Source organism: Corvus brachyrhynchos, unplaced genomic scaffold, assembly GCF_000691975.1.
Source record: "Corvus brachyrhynchos isolate BGI_N302 unplaced genomic scaffold, ASM69197v1 scaffold83, whole genome shotgun sequence".
Taxonomy (NCBI): Eukaryota; Metazoa; Chordata; class Aves; order Passeriformes; family Corvidae; genus Corvus; species Corvus brachyrhynchos.
The window spans coordinates 63672-76762 of NW_008238464.1; the positions used below are offsets into that span (position 1 = coordinate 63672).

The 13091-nt window shown below is 43.3% G+C and overlaps 1 protein-coding gene across 6 annotated transcripts in view; it reads right to left on the reverse strand.

Moving 5' to 3' along the window:
* Positions 1-13091, reverse strand: part of AP1S3 (adaptor related protein complex 1 sigma 3 subunit) — a 23059-nt gene that overhangs the window by 4448 nt on the left and 5520 nt on the right. The window contains exons 1-2 of one of the 6 annotated variants that reach the window (XM_017737053.1): positions 13053-13082; positions 1-62 (exon numbers count right to left, since the gene is read on the reverse strand). In XM_017737053.1, coding sequence (XP_017592542.1) covers positions 1-12 — 12 coding nt within the window. In that variant the 5' untranslated portion in view covers positions 13-62; positions 13053-13082. Of the gene's footprint in view, positions 308-327; positions 557-11647; positions 11874-13052; positions 13083-13091 lie in introns of those variants that run through there. The other 5 variants (XM_017737051.1, XM_017737050.1, XM_017737054.1 and 2 more) reach the window with 5 other exon arrangements.

Genomic DNA, 13091 nt, shown 5'->3' on the forward strand with positions numbered 1-13091 from the left:
GTCGTGTACCATTTCTGAAGCCTTAACTTCCCCTGCCGACTGAACAGCAGTATAAAGTGTATCTAGAGTAAACAAAGCAACATGGTTAACACCAGGGCCATGACCAGGGAAGAGCATTCCTCTGCCTAGCACCAGAAATCCAAGTCCTGGCCACACATCTCCAGCCCTGGCATGATGGTTGGACATGGTGTCAGTGAGGTCTGGGGGAGGCTCAGCATGGGAAAGATCCCTCCTCTCTCCTAGTCCTTTCCCAGGCAGCTCTCCCCTCCCTGTGGCACCTCTTCCCTAGGCAAACACTTTACATCCTCTCCTACCCACCCTCCTTACCTTGTGCAAACAGCAGCTTTGCTTCGTTTTCTGCCCCTGCCCTGGGGAACAGGAGGAGCATCACCACTTTGCAGTGGTGAGAAGAGGGCACCACCCCCTCCTCCAGCAAAATCAGATACCTCAGTGAAGGGAATAAAGACTTATCCACAACAGGAGCAGGGAAATCAAGATCAGTGTGGCAGAAGACTAGAAATACGAATACTGAGATAGCAATTATAATCACTAACAACTCTGATATTGGACTATTTCAGATCACAAAGCAGCACGTTCCCAGAAGAGGCAGTAAGGGGCAGAAGAAACCTACTTTGGAAAGGAAGCTTGACTGGTTTTACTGAAGAAATCAGGATATTATGAAACTCAGACGACTGTAATGACAAAGGATAGACTGCAGTGAGTGATACTGTATTAAATAAAGGACAATATCTACACTGTTCTAAAATTTCAAATTTAAAGGTAGTTGTAATTTTACAAGGTTTGACCTATGATTTTTTCATGCTTACATAAGCAGTATTACTGAAATACATAAGAGCCAGCTTTTAAATGCCAGTGGGGCTTTGGGAGGAAAGTATCAATTCACATTTATACAAATACTACTATTAGCAGGTTAAAATAACTGACCATAGTGTGTATTAGCAGTACAGTAACCCATTCACCCAGAGCATGGAAATGGCTTTAAGAATGCAGGACATCAGTTTGAGGACAACATCCTTCTCCAACAGGACATCTGCTAAATGGAAAAAAAACCCCTACAACCCCACCTAGGGGGGATAGAGACGTTTTTAATGGCCGAAGACATCTGAACCGCCCTGTTCATGCCAGGCCTCCTGATTGCTGTTCTCACCAGTACCAATACCAGGACCCAGGGATTTGCAGGAAGGATGTCTAAGCGTAGTCACATCCATGTGGATGATGACAGGTACACTGCCAGTTGTCCATACAGTGACTGGTAGCTTCCCCTGATCCTGGGAGGACCAGGGAGAAGCACAGGAGCTTCACTTTCCTCACTTGCTCCCAATCCTTGCAAAGCCCCAATCCAGCAGGTCTCTTACCACATCCCTCACCATTAGCCTAACTTTATCCTTCCCTAGAGTTTTTCAATCTACACTTCTGCTCCTTGTTTCCTGTTCCAGTTTATTGCTGTACCTATATTCCATCACTACATTTCCACAGTGAGGATTATAAATTAATGTTCACAATCACTATAAAGATTACAGTGCAGATTTCTGTGAAGATAAAATCATTCCACACTCCAGTAAACTCTGAGCAGAGAAGCTTCTACATAAAAGAAAAAAAAAAGGAAAAGCTACTGGATTTTAAACAACACTTTCATTCATAATTCAGAACCATTCTCTAGCTATTGAGTTGCATAGTTGTTGAGTAGTCTGGAGATAAGAGTTCTGACTATACTGAGAAAGACTTCAAATGTGGGATCATTTTAGGGAAAGGAGGACTGTTTTAGTCATGTGTCTGTGGCAGGATCTACTGCTGGAACTAAGGCTCTTGCCATAGTTAGTCTAATGTGCTTGATAAAATTACAAGGATTTTGTAGCTGCCTTGTGTTGAGTCCTGTAATACTCTCCAGAGAAGCTTGCTAAATAAAAACAAGTATGCTGCTGGCAGGACACATGGCCTGATTACAGTGAAGAGCAAAGCACCACAGTTTTTCCTTTCTCTGTTCATATTACCAGCTGGGTTTTGACATGGGAATCTTCCAGCTGCCAGGGTTACCCCTTCCCAGGTGACGTAGGGACAGCACTCACTGTTCATACACTTGTCCGCAGAGAGGAGCTGGCTGAATCAAAGGCTATTTTGCTTGATGCACAGCACATTAACTCCACAGCCCTTGTAAAGATGAGGGTGTTTTGAAAAGCAGAGCATAGGTTCCACAGCAGATAAGAGCAGCAGGTCAGCGGGAGTCCATCTAAAAGTCATTGGATACAGGTAGCAGCTATTTGATAAACAAATTTCTAAAAATATATTGAATCATCAGATAGGAGAGGATGATCAGATTTGACTGGAAATGCAGGGAATGAGTCAACGAATCTCTATCAAAAGCTGATGGCATGTTCAGCGTAAGACTGAGCTTTGTGGCATCCTTTGCCTGCAGTGTTTCAATAGGAAAGAAAATGAAAAGGTATTCTGGTTTAGTGTCAGCTGTTGAACACAAGAGACCTTAAACCTGAGTGCCTTCAAGTAATACACATATATCTCCAGAAGTGCAACCGTATGTCCCTAAAAGGTTAAATACCAACAAACCAGGGAATCACTGTGAATATTACCACCACTTTCTGACTTAGTTACTTCAGGATGTTATGCTTCACCCATAGGAAAGTGAGTTGCTCTTCACTTGAAACTGCTTTGAGAACTCCACTGTTTCTTCTACACATGCAGTTGATGTCTCAGCACCACTTTAATGAGCCGAGGCAATGTTCTTTCCAATCAGAAAATATCCATTAATGCTCCTAAATGCATAAACATTCATACACAAGCTCCAAAAATCTCCTTGTTTGGGTCTCCTGTCCCACAGTTTCATATGTGGACTATAACTGCATACCTCACATGGCAATTTTATCATAACAGAAATATCTACAGCTAGAAAATAGGTAAAGCCTTTACTGTAGCACAATTCTAATTTTATAGTCTGCAGCAAAATAGTGCACCCTCAAGCTTAGGTACATATCACTGGCCAGCTCAGAACTACTGTAACAAAACAACATAGTAGAATGCTGCAGGTACTTAGAAGCAAAAATAGTGTGGGGAGTTTCTCCTCTTCTGGTTCTTCCTTTTACTAATTTCTGAAGCCCCTTCAATCTGGAGAACTCTGCAGGAGGTAAATGATACATTCTTAAAAGGTTAAATGGCTTTCAGCATTTTCAATTTCAACATCCAATGCTGTTCCATTCAGTTCAGCTTTGCTCTGCCCAGCCCCACTGTTGTCACAACACAACACATTCCTCACTCTCATGGCTCTGTTCATCGCATCCCACCGGAAAGACTCTGATGCATCAATAAACCTGGAAATGTTGAAGTACTGCACAAACACAAATCTAACAGCTCATCTGTTCCTTGCTCCTTGACTGTGAAAATGTATTTGCTTTCCTATACTACTGATGACAAGACAGATGTTGATTTGGAAGTTTCTGGTTGGCTTTCAATAGAATAGATTATCCTGAAATGCTTTACTCATCTTTAAAAGTTCCAATTCCAGAGGAAAACAAAGGCAAATGACTTGCTACAAGCAGAATACCTTAAAAAGCAGGGTACTTAGTTCCCTTTCCTACCATCCCAGGGTATGCTGGCTGTGACTAACAATCACCAGACTCAGGGGCGATACCGGAGGGAATTTTTAGGTCTGAGACTGAGTGGGTCGGGATGAAGAATACAGCTCCTAGGAGAGCATTGGATTCCTTCACATGTGGAGTCTGTGGAGACAAGCTTTGGTTTGGGAGCTCAGAGTAACTTTATTAGCTTGTTTACTGAATCAGACCCAACCACCCACAACACCATGCAAAATGACCTCCATAAACGTCAGTAAGAAAATGCAGTCATTTGGTTACCATTTGCAGGCTGTTGGAAATAGTTTGATGGGGTATTTTTTAAACCAAATATTTAAACCAGATTTCTAAACTTGAACTCTATCCCCTTCTCATGCATCTCTGAATCAATTGCAGCACTAAGTTACATAACAGGTTGGAAAGTTATGGGGCTTTCTGTTCTGTCAAGATCTACAAAACTGTACCAGGATAAAAACCAACACACTTAGTTTCAGGGCTATGAAAAAATCAAATGCTAGATTTTGATATGAAATAATTTACCAGTAAATAGAACCAGATATTAAAAAAGGCAAAATACGGAAGGTTTGGATATTCATGAACAGCAAATATAAAAGAGATATGTAAAACTAACACACACTGTGATTTCTTTCCACCTTCCTTGGAAGACCTTTCCTTCTTTAACTAATGGGCTGTAATAATCTGATAAGCAGCTCACTCAAGCTTGTCTTCTGGACTGTTCCCTGCCAGGACTGCAGGTCCCCTTTGGTGCAGCCTTCCCCAGTATTTGGCCATTATACACTTCAGACAGATCAAACACATTACAACTGGCTCACTGGTTTCAAACTTGGATCATTTCTGCCTTTACAGAGGGTTTAAAATTTAACCTGATCAGCGACAATTAGTACAACTGTCTAAAGGGCTGTATTCCACTACATACACAACAAACCACCTGCAGGGGTAGCAGATAAAAACGAATACACAGGGAAGGGGCTTTCCTGGCTTTCCTTTCCCAGAGTAATTTCTCCAGTTTACTCTTCAATAACACAAACATGTAAAAGATGCCCCATTTATTCCTGCAAGGTGAACTCCAGGGGTGTGCAAGAGGCTGTAATTCACCCCACTGTGAGAAAGAAGAATGTGCACTAGAACTGCTTCTCCTCCTCCTGTAATTCAACCTGCGTAACATTTGCTGACTGGTTTCAAACCTGTTCTGTGGCATCTGGCTGCTCCATGTCCCTGGGGGAGGAGAGGAAGATAGAGAAGGAACACTACGAGGAGCCTCAGGGGAGGGAAGGCAGAAGAGGAAGACTGCAGAAAAAACCAGCAAGAATCCTTTCCTGTCTGAGCGGTTGGTTGGGCAAGGATTTGCTCGGTGAGGCAGCTCTGTCACTCCAGCAGCTCTGGGCTTACACTCTGCTTCACCTGTAACCTCTCCAAATTCGGTTAAGAGCCCTCCAAAATCAAAGCCACCTTTATAAAACAGACAGCTGAAACTCACATGTAAGTAAAATTTGCAAATTAGGAATTGCTTAAACAGACATCTTGGCAGAGAGTGGAAAATTTCATCTTTCCTTAAAAACTTCCTGTAGGGCAACAGACAATACAGGACCTGCTAACCAACGAAAATTCCCAGACAACATAAAATGGGAAGTGGGATGAAAATCCAGACCTTTAGCTGCCAGCATGAGCCTGGGGAAAACCAGACTGACTGGCTGTACCTGGTGGAGAGGAAGCGACTTGCTATGATAAAGTTCCTTTTTAACTTATTCTGATTCCCCTGAAGTCTGCTTGATCTGCTGCCACTGTTTTAGTCTAGTTAAGTTCATATTCTGCTTCTCTTTTACTATTTTTCATTCTTTCCTCTGATATGAAAGAATCTATTTCCCAACATAGGCATCCAGATTTTTTATCAGTATTTATTTTCACATCACAACTGAAAATGAACAAAACCTACTTTCAATAATTTTTTTCTTCAAAAAAATATGAACATTCACATTATTCCAGCCATTAGCTTTTTTTTTAATCCCCAAAACATTTCAAGAATAAAAAATTCCTTTTAGTTTTTGCTTTGTTTAGTGGGGTTTTTTGTTTTATTTCGGAGCAGGGAGAGGAAAGTAAATACTGAAATTAAAAAAAAGAAAAACCACCTATACTGTGAACACACAGTTGGTTTGGAATGCCAGGTGTTTAGGGTGAAATGAAAAAGATGTACTGAACAGAGAACAACTGACCTACTAACAATCTACCCACATCAGGACAAGACAGAATACTAACACACTCAAGTAAAGGTATTTTGGTATTCTGCTATTACATGAAATCCCATCTGGCTACTGACCTTTAATATACACTCTCGGGTTTCAGACACTTCTAAAGCAAATATGTAAAATTCAAAACAGACTACTTAAAAATATATTAAAAACATTAATTTCCTTACTTGTTTACTCTGTCACTAAAACATTAATTCGCAGCAGCACAGGAGCTGACAGATATTTGTTAAATACTGTTGGCTCTCAGCTTTAAAATTTAAAACATGTACTTAGTCTGCATGATGTAAGCAAGTAAGAAAAAAGAAAATAAGCACAAACGCAGCAACACAGAAATCCCGAAGCAGTGTATTGCTGCCTACCTGGCACATGATTCTTCCTCATTTAATCTCCATTAGGAATATTTCTGAGCAATTTCCCCTAAACAATACATCCAAAGTCCCTGCAATAAAAGCTGTGCCAGATCATTACAGGCACACGTGACCATAGCTACACATTGATTTTATGCTTTTCATGATGCAGAAGTCACCCTTATCTTATTACTGAAGATGTTAAATGGACGAGCACACCAGCATTTGACGGATATTTATAACATATGGTATCGATCCAGACAGCAACAACCTTCTTGATAGCCTCACTTGAATTAAATAAAACTACAATCACAACAGTATAGCTGAGCTCAAGCTTCTCACTTCCGATCCCTACCTAAGGACCAGAAAACAAGGCTCAAGGAGCTTTCTAAGTGCCCTGTAAGTGCCCCACAATCTCCCTCCGGCTCTGCTCCCGCTTATCTCTACATCCAGCAGGTCGAGTCCTCCCGACCTTGGCTCATTCCTCATAAACTGGTGGCATTCCTTCCCCAGCGTCCCCTCCACAGCACAGGCATGCCTGTGCCTCCTCCTCCTCACATGCTCGGCTATCCCACCAACATCAACGCTGCATTTCCTGCACTGCTCTGGAGAGCAGAGGCAGCACAGCTTCCCAAAACAGTTCCACAGGGGTAGATGCAGGCAATGGCATCCAGTTTTTACAGAGGACAATTACTCTCGATTTTCTTAAGTTTTTATTGCTGCAAGTGGAATTACTCCAGTTTTCAGGTAATAAGCAAGAACAGATCCTAGCTGGAGTTTGCATAAAAGCTGCCTCAGGCTCTGCCATAGGAGAGCAGGCCAGGGACTGCAGCACAGCCGTGGGAAGCAGCCACACCACTGTCCCTTCCATGCCGGCCACGGGACAGACACAGCAGGCATGCGAGCTGGCTGAGCTCACAGAAAACAGCAGTTTGAAGAGATTTGAAACAATTATTAACTAGGTAGTCACATCCCCTCTGCCTCCTAGGCTGGCCTCTTAGAGGTGTTTTTATTTGCTTACCTGTTTTTGGGAGGCAGAGGACACCTTCATTAGGTTACTACAAGGAGGAAGAGACCAGGGAGAGGCTGAACAAGCTGCCAAGAGCTACACCTAATTCACTACAACCCCAGTGTACTTCACAGTCACAGGAAGATATTTTTCCAGTCTGTTCCTTGAACTCCTAGTGAAGAAACAGAGCTAAAATCTCACCCAGTGGATTCCAGCAAAAGGTGCAGCTCTTTTAGTTTCATTTCCACTTTGCCTTATCAGTTATTTGCAAAGCCCTGCTACATGAAGGCACTGCAATGCCCTTCCCTTGCCTCTGACCTCTCTAGGAGCAAAGTTAAAAATCTTTGCTCTGGGACAGGGCAGGCACTCCCAGAAGGTGACAAGCTTCCCTGGCTCCTCAGGCAGCTGACAGACACTGCTCCAGCCTGGGGATTCCCATGTCTGGTGGAACAGGAACAGTGCAGGTTGACAGCAGCCTCACACCCATTCCTCCAGCTCCCAACAAAGATGTTCACAGAAAACCTGAGCTCCAAAAGGGCCAAAGATACACATGAGTTCAGATCATGTTTATTACTCTGAAAGAGCATGGGATAATCTTTTGGAAACACTGAAGCATTGAATTTAGGCATTTTCAATAGAGAAATTCTCAATTTTCCCTTTTAAATGGCATTTTTTCATTAAGGTAAAAAACCCATGGATTTAACCTAAGCATAAACATAAAAGAAGCAACCATTGTTTACAGAAGAAAGGGCCAGAGCAGAGGATCTCACAAAATGCTTTATATGTTGGCCCAATATTTAGCCTCTAGAATGAGAAAGGACCACAAATTCATTCTGCTATTTATCCGAGTCTTGTCATGAGACTTGAAAGTAAGGAAATGCCTGAGGTACTGCCTCTTTCCCATCCCATCTCCTGAGCCAAGAGGCCGTTGAGAGCTTCATGCAGCCCTTCCCATGGCTCCTCTAGAACTCAAGAGCACAAACCACTCACCCAACACTTCACCTGCTCTCCTTCCAGCACACAGCCTTGAATGACAAAGGCACAACATGGTACATTTCTGCATCTTATTCAACAACAGTGAGTCTGTTTCTCATTCCTTTGTGGTTTGTGCCCATCACTTACCCCAGGGGACTAAGCAGAGGATGGTGACCACAGAGCTGCTGTGCTGGTTAACAAGGCACTGAGAACTGCAAGCGTCTGAGCAAAGCCATCCCCAAGCTCCAACAGCAAGCAGCAAGGCAACAATAGACATTTACTGGTTAGTGAAGAGGGATTTTCATGCCCTTCCTAACAGACGAGAGCAGATGGACATCCTACATAAGCTCAGCAAGCTAGAGAAGGAAAAAACACTGGTGCATAGAGTACCTGGGGTTATGTCTGTAATGTTGAGAAACACACACCAGGCCATTCCAAGCCAGAAAGGCATGTCTGGCCAGAAAGGCATGCCAAGCTTGCCTTCAAACACACAAATGTAAATTGCACCTTCCCCTCCTACCCCAATGCCTCGGCATGCTGTATTCCTACTCCCAAATGAAATGCCATGCTTGCAGGACCGGATCTTGCAACTCCCTCTCTACATTGCACCATCTGCAGAAATGCAAAGGCCCAGGGGTGGCCACTCAAGAAAGCACAGAGCCAACACACACAAGAAAATGCAGATGACAGCCTGCAGGAATAGGATAGTAGGGAAATGAATGGGCAGGGATGGATGTAGCTGGATACACAAGATACAGAATTATTTTCACATGAGAATTATTGTTTTAATTTAGGCATCACTGGCAAGACCAGGACTGGCTCACAGAAATGCCTGATATGGATGCCAAAGAGTAAATGTTTCAAGTACTTCAGGGAGGCGCAGCTCTATCTGCCCTCCCTGACCCACCAGTTTCCTCAGTACTTTCATAATTTTGTCCTTTTGCTGCTTCTTGCAGGGAACTGATGGCTTCAGAAGGTCCACGGGACTGTTTATAAAGCATGGGATTTTGAAGTAACTAAAGACACAGAAAAGCAGCAAAATCTGTCATTTTCTTGCCTCATGACAGACCCAGCTGCCCATTACCACTCCAGCCTTCTTCCTGCATTTGCCTACAGCTACTATGGCCTTCTCTAAAGCCCTCCAGGCACTCTACATCCTAGTAACTCCTGGCTCTGAGACATGCCTGCAGTTTCCTTATTTGTTGAGTGAAGACATTAAAAAAACACAAACATTTCATAACATTTCTTCTGCTTTTCAGAAATGATCTTATTACCCAGAGACAGTAAAGTGTGCCTTGCAATTCCTGCATGGCCTGAGCGGGCTCCAGCATTAAACAGTGACAACCTGTAATAGTCATGAGCACTTGGAAAAGGAACATCCAAAACTGGCAAGTCAGGGTCTTCCAAAGAAGAACCCTAAAAAACGTTTTTCCTCACAAATCCCACAAAATGGTATTCTAAAATCCAGCTGAATGACAGGGAATAACAGAATGCCAGATTATGGATCATCCCCTGAGCTGTACTCTAATCTAAGCAGCTTCCAGAAGAGCACAGCATAAGGAACAGGGCATTTGTAAACTCACTCTGGTAGTCCTGTCTCCAGTAATCGCAGGTTTAAGGATTCAGGGAGAGAAACTGCATCCAGAGAACGTAACTGTGGCCCCACCCTCAATGAACTGCCTAACTACTGGGACACCCACAGCACCCTCAGCAGTGGATCAAAACCAGTTATCTACACTCTGTGAAAAAGTATTCCCATTTATTTTTTATACATTTAGTGCCCAAAAATTTCACAGGATGCACCCTGACTCTTTGTGTAGCAACCAATCTTTATAGTGTTCATGATTTCATGTGTTTCTATCACTTCCCCTACAGTGACCTCTTTCCAAGCAGAAGTCTGTCTACTCAGGATCTTCTAAACAGGATGCCATTCCATTGCCACTATGTACGACCACAGCAAAACTTCACTACAAGATAAATTAACAAAGAAAGACCACATGAACTTTTTTTGTCATGTAGCATAAGAACTGCTGCCTTGAACAACAGAATAATTTATTTGTGATTTTCTCTCCTCTCCTCTGTTCTAATCTGTTGCCCTTCTTGCCTTTCAGAGGTAAATGTCTAGAGGCAAAGTTCTTAGTGTTTGTGAGGCCAATACACAGCTGTATCATGAGTGGAAAACAAGCAGTCATTCTTAGAACTGTAAATAGTAAAATCTGTGCATCATTGAAAACATCTTTTGCAGATCTGCGTCCATTTTAACAATTAAGGGCATTGAGAGTGTTGGTTAGATCAATATTCAGAAGAGCTGAGAGCTCATTTCCAAACACTAGGCAGGTGTCAGCAGCTGCAGTCACAGCAACTAATATTTCCACCCCAGCTTCAAGATCAGTGACTGGTTGTCAAATGTCTTGCTAAGTGGAAACAGTGCCTGCCAACTCTTTTTTCTATTCAGGCCAAGTACATTTTTAGAGCCACTGTGCTCAATGGGATTCTTTTGATCTTTCTCCAGGGTTTCAGATCATGCCCACAAGTACTAATTTGTCTCCCTGTAATGATGAGTAGCACAGGTAGGAGGGAATCAGACCCTTTACTATACTGGCACCAATTCTGCATTCAGAGCTATGCAAGCAGAGCCCTGTATTTATTCACAAAAGTAATACTGGTAACACTGAGGCAGCAGTAGGATCGAGGTTTTGCAACACTTACAGGCACAAGAGACTACAGAAACACGTCCTTGGGGAGACTTATCTTCTTCTCCTCTGTGCTCTCTCCTCACTCTTTGACTTTGTTGAGACAGCAATCCTAAAGACATGTATCTCTGCTGCACCCATGTATGTCAGAAAGCAGAATTTAGTCTTTCTAAAAAGTCTTTTTTTTAAAAAAAACATGTCACAAAGCAGCAGTTGGGTACAAAAGCTGTGTTTCTCAGCAGGATATGAAGTCACCTTTGCTAAGCAGACTCTTCCCTGAAACTTGCCAGGAAATTTGCAGAAAAAGAGAGCAAACAACTGGAACGACCCTCTTACTAAGACATGGTACCATTTGCACAAGAACCATTAATTCCATCTCAGAACACAGAAAACGGTGGCAAGCACAACCCTGTCATTCCAAGACAGAGGAATGAGTGTATGGAGTTTCAATTACCTGTTGAAAGCTCATCACTCATGAACCTGGATAAGGCTTATTCTTCGTTTGTAACCCAGCAAACCCTTATTTCTTGACTCATAACCCAGTGTTAACAACCCCTTTCCAGAGACTGGATGACAGAGGAATTTAAAGCAAGAGTTCCCTGACAAAAGCACTGTTTCATCCGCTCCAGACCCACAAGAGAAGAACAGGGTAAGGCTGACAGCACTAACATAATGCAATAACACCAGCAAGTATTTGTACTATGGCCTCAAAAAAGGAAAAATAAAATTTGTACTTGTAAGAATGCACACTCACCTTGTAAAATTCTAACCATCAAAACAGCAGCCAGTCTCCAAATCATCAATGAACAACACTATTGTAAGCAGTGCTCCCCTGGGACCATCATGAGTGCTTTGAAAACTGGCATTTGCAAAGTACCTACGTCAAGGAGAGTTCTGAGATCAGATTCCCTGAAATCAGCTGCCCTATTTACTGACCTTCAAGGGCAAAATAGGAACTCCAGTTGTTTACATAAGCTTTACCAGAGGGAAGTCGGTATGTAGGGCTGTCTCAGGGTGTAACCAGAAAAATTACATCTCTATGGGGACTTAAGGTGTGGAGACTGCATTGCCATCTGTAAACTCATTACTGTGCATATTCTATTTGCAAATACAATGACAGGTACACCTTTCTAAATACAGGACACTAACGCATATTTAGCATTCTGGCTAAACCACTGAAGAGAAACAACACAGCTCTGCCTTTGAGGATAGAGACAAACAACAGCACTTGGCCTCCACTGAAGGAGTTGAGAGACTTCTGTTCAGCTGCACTGCTAGTAACTGGTATTACAGGTGCACACAATGGGGAAATTGTGCAAGACAGCAGCTCGGGGCATGCCCTAGAACCTGCCTCAAGCCTGAATTAACAAGCATCGAGATGGTTTCTCTATTAAGAGGCACCATTGACCATCTCACTGCTCGTGAGCCCGCAGTTCCCCCTGGGGAAAATCTAGCCAATTGTTTTCAAGATGTTGGCCATCGTGCTTAACAAAAGAGCATCCACAGCAACCTTTTCTGATCTCAGCACCACTACCAAGCGCAGCACTGGAGAGGCAAAGGGTCTCCCGTCCCGGATCCTGCCCATCAGCCCTTTAACCTGAAGGGCTGCTGTCCCTTCCAAGCTCAAACAAGCCACTGCCAGCCCTGGAGCCGGGTCGCACAGAAAGACTGGTGAACCGATACACAATGAACAGAACCAGACCCATTTGCTCTCTCGCTGATGCATTACCTGATGCAAAGATGAAGCCAAATCCCAACAACTCCCATGAGACCCGGCAGTGGCGCAGAAGTGCCCGAGCTGGAGGTGATGCTACTGTCCAAGCCCTCCACTTACCTGACACCAGGGAATATACCTGGGGAAAAGCTCTTCCCAACGATCCTGTCACAAGAAAACCCACTGCCCAACACTGACCCACTTTGTCACCACTCAGCCTAAAGACAGATCCATAAGAAACCTCATTCGATCCTTCTCCAGGCATTGGAGCCGACTTGCACCTCAGCTCCTCAAGTTACAGGAAGACTTTATAAAACCTGTCTGTAACAGCCTTGTTTTCCTGGTTGTCTATCACAGGCTTTCGGCGTGACCCGAACTCACCCCGAGGGTCGGGAAACAAAAAGCAAAAGAACAGAACTTTCTTTTTCCCCAAACAGAAGCAAACCTTGCTCGAACCCGCCTGGGAATGGCTTTCAGGGTCCCG